Source organism: Populus nigra, chromosome 7, assembly GCF_951802175.1.
Source record: "Populus nigra chromosome 7, ddPopNigr1.1, whole genome shotgun sequence".
In the NCBI taxonomy this organism is placed as follows: Eukaryota; Viridiplantae; Streptophyta; class Magnoliopsida; order Malpighiales; family Salicaceae; genus Populus; species Populus nigra.
The window spans coordinates 3,862,573-3,878,124 of record NC_084858.1 but is presented as its reverse complement, the minus strand read 5'-3'; the positions used below and the strand labels follow the sequence as shown (position 1 = coordinate 3,878,124).

Below are 15,552 nucleotides of genomic sequence, written 5' to 3'. Positions count from 1 at the left end.
GGTGGAAAAATTTGATGTAGAAAAAAAAGAATCAGCTGAATATCAGATCCTTGAACACTTGTTTCTGCCACGTTAATGGAGAATACTTCTCAACGCAAATTCAGCAAATTGTGCCACGTGGACTAATTTAAGAACTAGCTTTCCATTCTTTTTCGCCATCTCCACAGAATACATCAACATCTGCTAAGAGTACCACAATCCAACTTTTACTTAACGAGTCGCAGAAAGTTGGTGACTTCAAATTATTGACCTTGAACACAAGACAATAATTGCCACATGAACTGATAAACCTCGAAAAAATAAAAAAAATAAAATAAAAACATATTGCCCAGGGAGAATACAATGTTTCAACAGAAAAATAAGACACCAATTGCTCTTCATGTAAAGTAGAATATGATGAATCTTAGAAAAACTTGCTTGGACCTATGATACCCTATCAGAATTTTTAACAGAATATTTTGTTGATTTTTATACTCACAATTCATCAAAAAAAACAAATTCTAACAAGGTCACTAACAAATATAATATATAAATAAAACTCTTATCGGTGATTTGTGGTCTGTCAATAAGTCCGTTAATAACAATTTTATGATGGCTTTATTGACAAAAAAGCATGTCAAAAAAAAATTTCCACTTTATTCTATTAGTAATTCCTTGATAAATATAACATATCACCAACATAAAAAAAATATATGTCATTCCATCGCTGATTTTTCTATCTGTCGGTATTTTTTTTTGGTGAATTTGACATATATAGTCATCAAACAGATCGCCTGTTATTTTATCGGTAAGTAAACAATGGCAATGATATTTATAGTAATTTTTTTCAATTCTCTAAAATATACCGACTGGCTTAAGTCATCGGTAACCTCGTCAGTAATAATTTAGAATTTCTTATAAAAAAATATCTATTAAACAAAAATAAAAAATCAGTGATATTTGCAGTTATTTTTTTTCAACTCTCTGAAATATACCAATGGACTAAGCTCATCAATAATAATTTAAAAATATTTTTTGAAAAAAATATGAAATAAAAATAGAAAATAATTAAAATTAATTAAATTAATATAAAAATAAAATATTTACTACAAGTTTAAACATTTATAAGTTCAAATACAATTAAACTAGAATAGAGACACTAGAGGAGGAGGAGGGGATAGGTCTTCGTCGGAACTATGGAGCGAATAAGAGGAAGCACGTGTACCACTTATATGTGATCTCATTTTTATTATCAATCGGTGGAGTTTGGTCGTCTCAGCACCAAGTCGTTTATAATCTGCAGCAAAATAGGTCATCCGAACTTTAATTCACTAGTCTAAAATTACCTCATCATGTAAATGGCGTCGAGATATTCTAAATGTCATCCTATACAGCGGTGTTTGGTAGCTGTACGACCTCACATGCGCCACCCAAACAGCGCCAGAGTCATTCACACACTAGAACATGTTGCATACACCAACAAGTTTTTTAAAATAATATTTAATATATATCAATTAAAATAATATTCTTGAATAACCTTTAAATTTATAATAAAATCAATGTTAAATAATCAAAAAATCCTGGAGTTATATTGATTTTGTTTTAAAAGCATCAAAGTAGTTATACTATTTTTAAAAAAAAAAAGACTAAAAAACCCTCAAGTGAAAGGCAAAATATTTTTTTATTCGCAGATTAAAGTGGTCATTTTCCGGCGGCAAAACAAAAACAAAATGACAAATTTAACTCTGTATATTATATTAAAGGTTATTAAATTACGGTAAAAATATCAATTTGTCCCTGTGCCTATATCAATGGTTTTTCTGTTCAAAGATAATTTCTTAATTATAACATTACAATAAATAGTGTCATGACTCATGAGTCTCGGACCTCTCGGTGGTAAGTTACTTCTCGGGTAAAATTAGTTTTACTATTCTTGTGAATTGTGAATTGCAGGGACGTCAGCAGGTAAGCCCAAATGTTTTAGAATTTGAATACTGCACATTTCACAAAAGTTGCTGTCACTCCATGCAAGCATAGATGATAGGACACTTCAGATGAACCCTAAGGGTACAAGTGGTTACCAAATATCCTCAATTTCCTGTACAAATTCACCTTCCCCTAGCATTTGCATCCTCCTGTAGCTTGTTTTTGGATTTCTCCAGCTCTACCATGTTGGAGTGGACGCAAGTGCAAGCTAACCTCACAAGCAAAGAAGCCCAGCTGTCTCTTTCCTCTACAAATTATATCCACTCGAACCAAGTTAGAGGTTTTTTTCATCTCCGTCAAGCCTAAATTTCGTTTTCACAAGTTAAACACATCTTCCAATTCTGACCATTTGTGCCCTAAGAAAAAACCTCAAACTTGCTCTTCAATGCCGATTTTCTTGTTCTGGTGCGCTACCAAGTTCATTCTACTACCAAACAGTAACCAAAAAAAGAAAAAAAAAAGACCAGCAATATTCACTAAATTATGCATTCCATTTCATAAATATAAAAGAAGGAGAGGAGGGGTGAAAAGGAGTGACCTTCAGAGGACGTGGTGACTTCGGTTGGGGGCTTGGATTCAGGGCAAGCAGAAGCAATGGCTCCGTGTACAGGAAAAAGCGAGCTCAATTCTCGACGCGCCAATCTTGAGGACGAAATGCGGGAATGACAACGGAGGTTCAACTTGGGAAGACGAATTGAAGAAAATTGAGAAACAAAAATTCATATTGTTAACGTGTGATCTTCTTTTTTTTAATTCAATGCGTATATCTTTGGATTAACTTACGCGTCAATCTATTGTTCAAGACATAACTCATTTCGGTCTGATACGTTCAAAAAAAAAAAATATTATAACTTCAAGGATCGAACTTAGAAAGCCGAAGGAAGTAGAACTCCTTGACCATCGAATCAACCACTTAGAATTTCAAAATTACAGCAAACGATTTTACTATACATCATTGCTATGCCCTGCTTTAGGATTGGTATTTTTTTCGGGATGAAATTATCATTTCAAGTTAATACCAAAACTATACATTTTGAAAATTAAAACTCTTCATCGTCAATTGTTGATCTAGTAATGGGTATTGACCATCTTCCCAGATGAGCCGTGTAATTTATACACCGGATAGTCCCTCTACCAGTAGGTCCATCAGGAAAGTCCAGGACACTAATGCTCCCGGCGTCGAGATGGAATGATCCCATCCAGTCTTCGGTCAGATTTAGGCAGTGCCCCATTAATGCAATGTGAATAGCAGGATCACCAACTGCAACCACAATCTTTTCGGACTTGGATTCATCAGACAATTCATTTAACAGAGATTGCCAGGCTTTCCCAGACTGTTCCCACAGTGCTGATAGTGCCTCATCCTCAAATCTATTTAAGAATCCAGGCTGAAGTAGTGGAACCTCAGTCGCATCCTGTGGAGATTATAAAGAAGAAAATTACATGGACAATCGCATACTAACACAGTGAAGTTACTTGCATGGCTTTGGATTAAAACATAGCAAAGTGGCAAGATCATGCATGCATTCTTTTGAGACTCAGCATCCAATTATTTGGCATGCTTGTTTAGTTTCTTACAAAATTCTACTCAGAATAGTCATAATATGCCAAAAGATTTGCTTCATATCTTGCCTTGTTTGATAGTTGAAGGATGTCTCTGACATCAAGTTCCTGGATCTGTTTCATCTCTACACACCGCGGCACGCAATCAGCACCCAAGCAATCTGCAGCTTCTTGCACCTGCAATTGAGTAAGCTGGTCATGGCTGGAAAAAAACTCGGCAGTGAAGCTAAAATACTCCTCAACAAGTCAAATCTCAGAACCAACTCATTTTCCCACTATGTATATTCAACATACTGACTCGAGTACGGAGGAAGAGCTTACTCTGGAGATAGTCGTTGCCATCTCAACACAAGCATTCTGAGGACTGCTGACTATGGTGCTCACATTCAGATCAAGAAGCAGTTCTGCAGTTTTCTGGGACTGTCAAGGGTTGTGAAAAGAAATTCAGGACATGGCTTTGTGACAACTATTAGGTACTGTTATATGGATGAGGTACCTGTATAATTCCAAGCATGCTCATTGGCTGATTCCCAGAATTTGAAAAGGTAGCCTGGAAAACATTGAAGGGGTCAAATATCCCGTCAAAGAGACAAACCAAAATTGCTGCAAAGTAAGACCAGAAAACTTCACATTAACTCTCAAATGATCACATTAACTTTCAGGCAACAAGTGTTTTCTTGTATTGAATGAAATGTCATCTTCAAAGTTCAATAGCGGATTCCACGAACACCAACTCACTCCCTACATCAAGCATCATTGGCTACTCTTAGCTTGTTTAGATATGCTGCATGCTTGCTGTAGTGCTATGTGCGTGAGACTAGTGTTTTTTTGTTTGTAGTTAAACATATTCATTTCCACACGACAGCATGCAGTTATTTTGATATTACATTAACTGTTCCCTTCAACACAATATTTCAAATGTAGAAGTGCTCAAATTTTCTCCTGACTCTTCCCAGTCATAAACTCAAGAAATATAATGCATCTCCCACCCTAACTATCGATGTTACAGAATCCAATATCTCACTTATGTTAAGACTACAAATATCGACCTACACCAAGTCCAAGAGGAGACAAGAGCACTCGCTGTGTTTCCTTTACTATCCTACCGCAAGCATTGAGCATATCTACTTAGACAGCTGATCAGGAAAGAAGATGGAGGCAACATTAGCAAAAACATTGTCTATGATCGCTACAAACCTCTGTACCACCCTGCGTAGTTCCATGAGAAACGAGTATGATCCGCTTACTGGTTTTTCTGCCTGCAGAACTTCCAGCAGCAACAGGTGAATTGGGTGTCTGCATCAATATTTCAATAGAATTTAACAGATAAAGCAACATGTTACAGAAACCATATAGTATAGCTAGACTTCTTGTTAAACTACAAAAATAACTTGTGTGCAAGATATCACTGTAATCTCACATAAGAACTAGGAATTGTTTAACTTGCAATCAATACAGCATTACTAGAAAGCGTTTTGCTGAATCATTCGTCAAAAAATGCATTTTACAGAATCCTTATCAATCATTTCAAGATCCCATAAAGAGTAGATATCAAAGGATTGCCTTCCTAGAGTCGTTGTCCAATGTCACAATTAGTTGTAGAATTCCATACACATTGAAGTTCGAAACATGCCTATTTATTTTCCCTGGAGATTAGTTACAGTGACATGTGCAACATTATACAAGTCGTTATCATTAAACTTGCAGCGTACCTGATTTAAACGATTAAGACAAATATAAGGAGATCCATCTCCATCATCAACTCGTGGGGCGAAATCCAGCACACTCACACCACAATTACTCTGAAGCAAAATCCTAAAATACTCCGTCCCTAATCCTGATTGCACAATAAAAAACATAAACGCAAAATCTAAATCCTCTTTTTCTTCAGCATTACAAATCACAAAACAAAAACAATATACGAGTACCAACCAATAGCTGTAGCAACAAGAGCCTGATTAACAGCGTTATGAGCAACCACAAGAACAGACCTACTTTCATGTGCAAGAATTTTATTCCAGCAATTCCTCGCCCGCCCCCACAACTCCCTCACAGGAAAATGGCCATCAATATTAAAATTCGCCGCATCAACTTGCCATTGCCTAAACGCTGCTCCGAACTTCGCCTTCCCCTCATGCTTCAATAACCCCTTTCAAAATTAAAAAAAAAAAATCAATTACTATAATATTCTAAGCATTATTTTTTAATAAATAAAACAAAATTTCAAAAACGGAAATAAAACTCACTTGAAATGAATAAAGATCAATTTCTCTCAAATCAGAATCCGTAATCATGTTCACCTTTCGCGATCCCCATATGATCTCCGCCGTTCTTTTCGACCGAATCAAAGGGCTGAAAATGAACCACAATTAACCACAGAATTCATTACAAAAATTAACGAAAAAATAGAAACAAAACGACAACTAAAGCTCGATAAACGTCATCGCATAGGGGAGAGACCTGGAGAAGCAAACATCGAAGGAATCATCGATGAGCATTTGACGAGAGGTCTCGGCTTGAGCCTCGCCTTTCTTAGTTAAAACGGAGAAATCAGAGCTGCCTTGGATCCGTCCTTCTTCATTCCACGTGCTTTGCCCGTGACGCACAAGAATTACTCTCTTTGCTGCTTTGATTGAAGGAAACGGTGTCGTGGAGTAGAGCTCGGAGCTCAATAAGTTCTTTTCATTTGATGTTTTTTCCTCTGCAGCTTCTTGGATGCTTGAGGATGAAGATGAACGGACTGTGAAGAGAATACGGTGGTTTCTGTGGTGGACGAGGCTGCGGTTGTGGTGGTTGCGGAGGGGAAGAGACGGAGGAGGTGAAACTGAAAGCATTTGCAAGATTTTCTTGTGTGGGTTTCGTTGTGATTAGTCTTGGCGCTTATTTGTGTTCGTTTTGCTGGTTGAGTGGTCAGTGATTACCGTTGCTAGTGTATCCAAACTGAACGAATGACACGTGTCCCGAATGGGAAGATTTTTCCTTTTCAGTTCGAAAACATTTTATTTCGAAAAAAAAAAATTAAAACACTTTAAACTTATTAACATGGTGCCTGATTAATTTTGTATTTGATATTAATCTGAATGACAATCCAAGCTTGATTGATAACTAAAAATTCACTATTTCAACAAAACTCTTTGATAGACCGGGATAATATTCATTTAAATTGGATTCTTTTTAATATGTTTTTGTACAAAAAAATAATAATAAATTGATGCTTTTTTAATTATTTTAAGATGAATTTATTTGATATCAAATTGAAATGATTCCATTTCACTGTCCAAGCAAATGCCTACGAGGTTCTTTCAAGGAAAAAAGGAGGAAAAGAAAAGTTACGAGGCTGCCAAGCAGAACCTTGATTGAAATTTTGCCTCTGAAATAAACACCAGCTCACTCTATGGAGGTATTGCATTTGCCAGGCAACAAAGAAAAAGTTGCAGAAACGCACAGTGAAAAAGATAGCTGCATATGCAAGGACTCAATATACTTGGAGTTCAATTTTCATAAATACCTGCCTGTCACAGCAAAGAAATGAAAACAGAGCACAATCTTATCCCTCCATGAGTGACCTTGACAACAACGAGCGCATCAGCAGAAATGCTGAAGCACCACCACCGCTATCCTTCTCACGGGATACGAGGCAAAAAAGAAGAAAAGAAAAACAGAGGGAACAAAGCAAAAATACAAACTAAAGAACTGGCTAACAAAATCACTCTTCCATTGCCTGATTTTTCTCGCTTTTTGGTTGAGAAACCTCGACTTTGATCTTGGGTAACGTGAGAGATTGGTCTTGTCGAAGCACTTGAGGAGCCTTGACCAAGTGAATCGACTGCTCCAATTCCTTTTGTGCCTCTCTCCGCTCCTTGCCTTTCCTGACCTTCAACCTGCCAAGATTTTCGATTAACATTGATAGATTCCAGAAAAAAACTGTAACATCTCATAAAGGAGATAATAAGGTGGATGTAGAACCTCTTCTCTATGTGGCTTGCTGCCCGGTCGGATCTGACCTTATCAATCTTCTTAATAGCCTTCAAAGTATTCTCAGCAAGATTCCTATCATATCTCTCAGGCCTATTTCGCTTTCTCTCAAACTCGAAGGTTGTATCCTTTTCCAAACAAGATGGGAATGAGCAGCAGGACAAGCACAGTAACAAATCTGATGGGTTTGATTTTTCAATCCAAAGACAAAAGCAACTAAAGGCATAAACAAAAGTGAGAGGTGTCTCCTAACCTGTGTCATGTCCTTCCCATGCAACCTTCTATAGGCCTTGGTCCATTTTACTTTGCGAGGGTTCCTCTTCATTTTGAAGTTCTTGTGGCACTTGGATCTACAAAATCGAAAAATCTGCAAAAAAGGTTCAGCTTGATGCACAACTTCTTTGACCAACAATATTATAGGTCAGATCAGTAATATAAATCAGAAACTAACTGGATGAACTGTCAAGCAAAATTTCACACGACAAACAATCCAATGGATTACAAACTAATAATATCGTTAATAACAAAACAAAAAACATTCTCCAAAGGAATAGCTAAACATTACACTAGATTTCAAAAATCTGACACCAATGCTGCAAACTTCAATCAATTATTGATCCTCAAAACCACGAATCTTATTTTCAATCCCTTAACTAAGCCCTAATTTGATACAAAAACACTCACCTGGGATTACCAGTGACTTAAAGGTCAACAAAATCTACCCAAACTGCATGCCAATTTGTCGCATGAATAATAACAGATACGGCAGTGCTAACTCTTCCCAAACACCAATTCAACCACTAAAAGTAAACTCACTTATACTACAATGAGTTCAACCACTCGACATACAAGCGAAGCGCACCGTAATTTCACGACTTAGAAGTAACAATTTCATTCCCCTACACAGCCTAACAACTATTCACAACTATAAACCTCAAATTGATTAGTCTCAGTCCACCCTCAAATTGATCCAACAAAAATCATTTGCATACTAGGTTAATAAAATCCTCGTATACCAGTATTTTACCTTAGCATCATTGCGGACAAACTGGATACCGTGCCCCGGGTATACAGTCGAGGAGCAGAACCAACACTTCTCCAACCTCATTGCGTCTCTTCTTTAAAAAAATATCCCCAATTTCTGAAGCAATAAATAAATCATATAAGAAATAAATTACTTCTAAATAATCCGTTAGCCACAAGAAATTGTCACATAACCTAAAAATTCTTTGCAATTTATTACAGCAAGAAAATTAATTAAAAACATTCAAAATGGGTATCGACAAAGATTAAGGTATTCGAGTAGAGATTAGTGACTTAACAATTTGAAGACTTCGCTTCGTTGTTGTCGGCGGCGGCTGCCGGTATAGCTAGTGAGATACCTTGATTCGGTGTTCTGGAAGAGAAGAGGGCAGGAAAACCCTACAAATAAGATTTTAGGTAACCGCCGTTTTTTCTCTATTTATGATGGTCCCGATTAGTTTATAAGTTTACGAATTGGCCCCTCCCGGGATTTTTATTTATGAAGATGTCTTATGCTTTGTGAAGAGTAATTGACCCTCGTTTCAGCAATTACTAACATTTTGGCCCTTGAGTTTTTATACATATTGAAATGGCCTAGTCCTCTTATTTTTAAATTGGACATTTTTGTTTCTACTGATGTATTGGAAATTGGAATTAGGTATTCATTTTTTTTATTTCTCAATTTTATATCTTTTACCATATTAATTACACATTTGTTTTTAGATGTATTTAATTATTTGAAATTTTATTTATTTATTATTTTTTTTCAGTTATTCAAAAGTCAAATTTACGACTCAATGCTCATCAATTTATTTTCAGATTATTTTATTTTACTCTCTATTATTTTTTTATAGATTTGGGTCTACATCTCAGCTTCAGCTACATGAAATGTATCCTTGAATTTGAAATAAGATTAGCAAAAAAACATGAGCCTACAATCATAACATGTAAGGTCAAAATAGATCTCATTACTTTACATTTGATTTAGAGTTTAAAAGTGTTTTTAAAAAAAATAATTTTTTTTAATTTAAATTAATATTTTTATGTTTTTATATCATTTTAATATATTAATATCAAAAATATTTTTTTAACAAAATAAAAAATATTATTTTAATATATTTTAAATAATAAATACTTTAAAAAATAACAAACACCACACTTACAAACATCTAAGAATTATTAAATCTATAAAAATGAAAAAAATTCCAATGCACTCACCACTAAACTGGGCCTGGGCCTAGGATGTCTACAAGATCCAATAAGAGAACACCCACAGGGCTGGATAACATCACACGAAGACCAAACCCTAAATGAAGTCCTCGGAACACCCGAAATCAATTATTACACTCGGATGCACTGTCCTTTGATCAGACCTAGTCTACCCCCAACAAATAATAGGAACAAAACGTATATAACTATTTAGGTGGTGGCTATCGGGAAGAAGGTGGAACTTTAGGGTTTATTTATGTTGTAGTTTAAGTTTGAATTCTGTAATTATTTATATAATAGTTGTTTAAGATTTACATGATTATTAATTTTAAAATTTATAAAATTAGTTGAGATACGTGTAAGTTGACTCGAACATCTATATTAATCTAAAAAAACAAAACCTATATTCACTAGAAATATTTGTATAAATACAATTACATGAGTTTAATATTACATAAACAATCTTCGATTCCAGTCCTTTAAGGATCTTTTCTTTCATAACAAAACAACTTCTGTGTTTAGTTTTGCCCAGTTAACACGCACCACACGATCCTTTAAAGTTATTTTTTTTCTCTCCTTTACTATTAGTGCTAATTCAAATACTGGAAGCTATTCCAAACCCAAAAAAAAATTGTTTTACATATGTCAGGCTGCCCATTGAGAAGACCGTAAGAGATTTTAACAGCCTTGTTAATCGCCAAGCTCGAACGGCTAGTTGGTACTTTGGTAACATCTGGCGGTCTGGTTCCGACTCTGGCTATGGCCACAGCTCCGAGCTGATGACAAAAGAGCCGTTGCTTTCTCACCTCCTGGGGGTCTACATTTATGTTCCTCTCTCTGTTTCCTGATAAATCAAGCATCTGAGAAGAGGACAGATAAAAAAAAAAAAAAAACATCCTCATTTAAATTTATAACCTCGTTATTGGTTTTTTTTTCTCTCAGGATATTTTATACTGCAAAATCTCTAGATTTTTTTTTCATTTCACAGTTAGAAATAGAATCTCAGGACTGGAGGAAAAATCAAGTAACATGCTGTCTGGAAAACTCATGAAGTACGAAACATGTGTGTGGACGTTTGACCAGTTATTTGTGGGGGGGAAATCAGTGTAAGGTTTTCTCCGTGTATAGCATGTAAATTGCGCATTGGATTTTCCTTCTGTGCTATCATTATTTAAAATTTCTCCATCGGGCTAGAGAATCTCGGGACTGGAGGGAAAATAAGTAACTCGTTACAGCACAAAGATACTAAATTTGCATGTGGGTTATGTGGGTGCATAAATTATAAGATATTATACGTCTTATTGATTTTTATTTTTATAAATATATTTAATTTATTAATAAAAATTTATTTATATTTAATATTCATCGAATATTTTACTAGTAAATTTAGAATAAACCACTAAATATTATCTTAAATTATCTTATATAGAAATGTTATGCTTTCATCTTACAACATGTTATCCTAATCAAGGGTAACAAATAAGCAGATATTGAATATAACAAGAACTATGTGAGGGTATTTGAGTAATAAAAAAAATCCATCATCATATGTGAATTAAAAAAAATGTTTCATATACTCTCAAATAGTACTCATTATAAATCCTTATACGAGGTGGAATAAGATTTGAAAAAAATTCAAATCTTATTTACATAATCAATGATTATAGTGTTGAGGATAAACATAATTTGATATGGTACTTGTTATAAATTCTTGCGCGGGGTGAAATAAGATTTTAAAATAATTTCAAATCTTAATCAAATAATCAATGACTATAGTGTTTAGGATAAATATGATTTGATATAATAGACACACTTCATACTATAATGTCTAAATTGAAATATTGTTTATGAATGAATAATAATTATACTGAGAAATTGGTCAGTAAAATGTTAAGTTAAATCACTTATGATTTTTTTATTATTTGAGGAATCATGACAAGTTGTTAGACATTGTACTTGATTTTTAAATATAAATTAATCAATTGTTGAATTGATAATAAATTAATTTATTTAATCATATTCTATTTATTATTGAAATTTATATTTAATTCAACTTATTAGAGAACCTAATGGATCACAAACTTAAGAACCTTCTGCTAAAAATTAGAATATAATGATTAATCAAGTATGACTTAATTGTAAATAAAATTTAGAAACTGAGGTCTATAATTTAATTTATATAGAAAATTATAACTATAGACCTAAAAAAATTAAAGTAAAGAATTGATTAAATAAATTTCTAAAAGTGTCCTGAAATAATATAAGTGCTTTTATTTAGAGGGTAAATTGATATTTTACTATTTACAGGTTTTAATGGTTGTCACATAAATAGAATGCCATGTCTTTTTTTATATATATAGAAAATTATATAGTACATGACACCTAAAAAACACGAAAGAAAAAAGCTAGTACACAAAGGCATAACAACTCCTCTCTTCTAAGTGGATTTAGAAGATTTCTTATTGGTAGTTCGTGTGAATTACTGTTAGATGTTGGACACTTGAATGGTTTGTGATTTATGACAATCTAACATTGAAGTAATTATTCAAAATAAAAAGAACATTTGATCTCCAAGTAATCTTCTTATAAACCATAAACAACTCTAAATCTATCTAATATAATACTTGAAACTCCTGAAATTTTTTAAAATTTATTATTTTCACCACTTGTGTATGTTTCGAGAAACCCAAAACTCTTTTTGTACACTTCTGCAAATCTCACGATGTAAGCTTTTGAAACCTAACTTCTCAAGACATTACTTGGTAAAATGGATTGTTTTGCTTCTATAATTAATGAATTCACTTCTAGAACGACTAATATCCTAATCATATTGTGATATGAATACATATATTATTACTAATAATAACAATATGAAAAACCTCGCTCACATTATAGATAAAAAAACTATTTGATTAAAGATACAGATAAACTAATTAAATTAAAACTCTCTTTATATACCTAATTATATATTATTATAGAAACTCAAACGTTCTACTTGAAAAATGATAGTTTAGCCCCCGAGGAAACCCTAACCATAAAAATACACAAAGCAAACAAGGTTTGCCCTTGCCCTTCTTCTGGTTTTGTAAACACGAAATCAAGACCTGTTTTAGGGTCATCCACGATAATTTAATCCGAAATAAATATTTTTCTTACTATACTTTCATACACAAGGCCACACCTCCCTCGGGTAAAATAACCTTTTTTCTCGTGGAGGCAGCAGATCAAAGAGAAGAACTTTTGCGTTTCATGTATAATTGTCCTTTTCAAAGAACATTCAATGTCACTCTCATAATTAATATTTAATACCAAAATCAAAGCCTTTATTGAACATTTTCCAAATCCATTAGGTTGTTGGCTATAAGATCTCAATCCACTTCAATTCCTGCGACACACTTTTACTTTTATCACCGGAAAACCATGCTGGCCTTCACCGCCTACAAGACCCCATGAAAGACGGCACATCCTTCGTTATAGGGATTCTTTTCTTGTCTTCTTACCCCCTTTCCCTTGGTAGTCGAGTGAAAATTTACATGGGATGTGTATGAGAAAGTTTTAAGTGTAAAAAAACATATAAGTGATTAAACAATCTTTAAACAATAACATAATTTTTAGTTTGATTATTGGATTAGGGTAGAGTTTGATGAACATGTTTTGTAAATAGTGTTTTGTGATATATCAATTTGCTATAATTAGTCAATGTCATCATTTTATGCTATTTTATATTTTTCTAGTTATTTTTATTTTTTTTAGTTGAGTTTTAGAATTTTATTTAATTTAAGTTTTATTAACGATATCAATCTTAACTGCTATAGTATATGTGTGTGTTATTTTGCATGATAGATTGTTGAAATGATTATTATTGTTAACTTTTTAAATTTTATGAAATCATATTTTTTATATATTTTAGTTGTGATTTTTAGGTTTTATTTTTACTATTATTTAAATAACTGGTGTGTTATTTTCAAAATAGATTATTCAAATTATTGTTGTTGTTGTTATTATTCATTTTTTAAATTTATCCTATCAAAGGTTTTGCTACAACTTACTGAAAAAGTATCTTTTCTTTCCTTCCTTCGTGTAACTTGAGAGAGTTACACTTTCCTTGCTCTTATCTCATTGGTCTTGAAGAAAAAACTAATTTTATTTTAAATTATCATTCATTTACTTGTGTGTACATGTTATTAGTAAAGTTTATTGTTATAAATAAAAAATAATTTTAAAAGGTAATTACAACTATATTTTTAAACAGACCCATACAAAAAACATTCCAATCCCCTAATTTTCTTCCTTGGCCGAAACCAATAATTAGCGAGGGAGGAATTTTTTTTCCTTCCATACTTTAAATTAAATAATTACCCTACTTTATTTCATAAACACAAGCGTCATTTCATTATAATATCAACATTTCAACAACCAAAACTCCACGATTTAATTCTTGCATAAAACTAACACTCGAAATTCCTCAACACATAACAAAATCATTCAAATTAATCTTTTTAATTGTTCTTATCTTAATTGAATGCTTAATCAAGTGATGGATGCAAGAAAATCAAGATTTCCTTCACTTTTCCTTTCCTTCTTTTCAACCCCCACAAAAACCCTAACTCTCAATTTGTTTCTTAAAAACAACCCACCAAACCACCCAATCATCTTTCTTGATCGCTTGTTTATCCCTTACTGACTCTAGTTTAGCCTTTACTTTGATTGATTTATCAAGAAACAAAAAGAAAAATAAATCAAACAATTATCACCCTTTCTTCCTTCAAGCAAGCCACCAGCCATCAAGAGAAATAATTGAACAGGTATTTATAGTCTAAATTTTTTATTTTTTGCACATTGACCTCATTTGTCTGGTGCATCTCATTTTGTCCCCACAACTTTTCTTTCCTAATTAATTTGTACCATGTTATTTCACCAATCTCATATTAATTAAATTTTTTTCTTTTTAATTTAATCCATTTTTATTTATGGATTAATTAATCAATAAATTTTATTTTACTCCAGAAGAGTTTTAACCGAGTTTTACATAAATACATTGACATTATATTCATATATAGAGATTACAACTTCTAATTATTATAATTTAATAAACATTCTAATTAACTAATTAAATAAAGATTATAAACTTGATTGACAAAACTTTGCATTATGATCTGTAAGTTGAAAAAAATGATAAATTTAATATTCTAAACTCCTAAAACATGATCCTACTTTCTATCTTTAAGAAGCTCTAATATTATCTATTGTTGAAAACACCACAAATAAATATTTAAATTTTTTTATTTTTGATTTACTAATATTGCATACGCTTTAAATTTTGAATATATTCTATCTTTATATTCATGGAGATACTAAAAATTGTAATTATAATAATGTAATAAGATTTTTAATTAACTAATTAAATAAAGATTTTAAATAAAAATTCTATCTCAATTAGAAATCCTTCTTGCCACAGTCAATGATATCTTTGACTGCATTACTACCACTAATTAATCAACAAATAAACAAAAGTTGTTGCAAATTGACCTGGAATTGCGTCCTTAGCCGGAATCGCTCGCAATTATTTAAATTAATAACAAAATTACATATCAATACATCCCATCCACAACAACGGCTAATTAAAATCTCTCTTTTAAAAATATTTTTAAAACAATTTAAAATTTTTATTTTTATTAACTTCAAATTAATATATTTTTAATATACTAATATCAAAAATAATTTTTTAAAAATAAAAAAAACTTCATTAAACATTTTTATTACATCACTTCTCGTAATCTCGCCTCAAAAAAACCTTAAAAAAACCAAACGACAAAT

The 15,552-nt window shown here is 32.6% G+C and overlaps 2 protein-coding genes across 2 annotated transcripts; both read right to left on the bottom strand.

Annotated features, from left to right (window-relative positions):
- Positions 1-2,796: 2,796 nt before the first annotated feature.
- Positions 2,797-6,450, bottom strand: LOC133698226 (probable 2-carboxy-D-arabinitol-1-phosphatase). Its single transcript, XM_062121080.1, has 9 exons — positions 5,989-6,450; positions 5,775-5,880; positions 5,461-5,677; positions 5,241-5,365; positions 4,726-4,824; positions 4,025-4,078; positions 3,850-3,948; positions 3,598-3,705; positions 2,797-3,380 (listed from the first exon to the last, which is right to left on the bottom strand). The coding sequence occupies exons 1-9, from the start codon at positions 6,360-6,362 to the stop codon at positions 3,006-3,008; spliced, it is 1,557 nt and encodes a 518-aa protein (XP_061977064.1). The 5' UTR covers positions 6,363-6,450; the 3' UTR covers positions 2,797-3,005.
- A 559-nt stretch (positions 6,451-7,009) lies between these two features.
- On the bottom strand, positions 7,010-8,967 carry LOC133698703 (probable ribosome biogenesis protein RLP24). Its single transcript, XM_062121731.1, has 5 exons — positions 8,826-8,967; positions 8,531-8,645; positions 7,757-7,870; positions 7,495-7,631; positions 7,010-7,409 (listed from the first exon to the last, which is right to left on the bottom strand). The coding sequence occupies exons 2-5, from the start codon at positions 8,609-8,611 to the stop codon at positions 7,235-7,237; spliced, it is 507 nt and encodes a 168-aa protein (XP_061977715.1). The 5' UTR covers positions 8,612-8,645; positions 8,826-8,967; the 3' UTR covers positions 7,010-7,234.
- Between the last annotated feature and the right edge of the window lie 6,585 nt (positions 8,968-15,552).

What these genes read in the sequence shown, in the direction of transcription:
- LOC133698703 (XM_062121731.1), bottom strand. Translation starts at nt 8,611, where the DNA reads ATGAGGTTGGAGAAGTGTTGGTTCTGCTCCTCGACTGTATACCCGGGG. An exon ending in ATGGGAAGGACATGACACAG is followed by an intron (nt 7,632 to 7,756) that starts GTTAGGAGACAC and finishes TGTTTGGAAAAG; the next exon opens with GATACAACCTTCGAGTTTGA. An exon ending in GCAAGCCACATAGAGAAGAG is followed by an intron (nt 7,410 to 7,494) that starts GTTCTACATCCA and finishes AAATCTTGGCAG; the next exon opens with GTTGAAGGTCAGGAAAGGCA.
- LOC133698226 (XM_062121080.1), bottom strand. Translation starts at nt 6,362, where the DNA reads ATGCTTTCAGTTTCACCTCCTCCGTCTCTTCCCCTCCGCAACCACCAC. An exon ending in TCTTGTTGCTACAGCTATTG is followed by an intron (nt 5,366 to 5,460) that starts GTTGGTACTCGT and finishes TTGTGCAATCAG; the next exon opens with GATTAGGGACGGAGTATTTT. An exon ending in GCATGCTTGGAATTATACAG is followed by an intron (nt 3,949 to 4,024) that starts GTACCTCATCCA and finishes AACCCTTGACAG; the next exon opens with TCCCAGAAAACTGCAGAACT.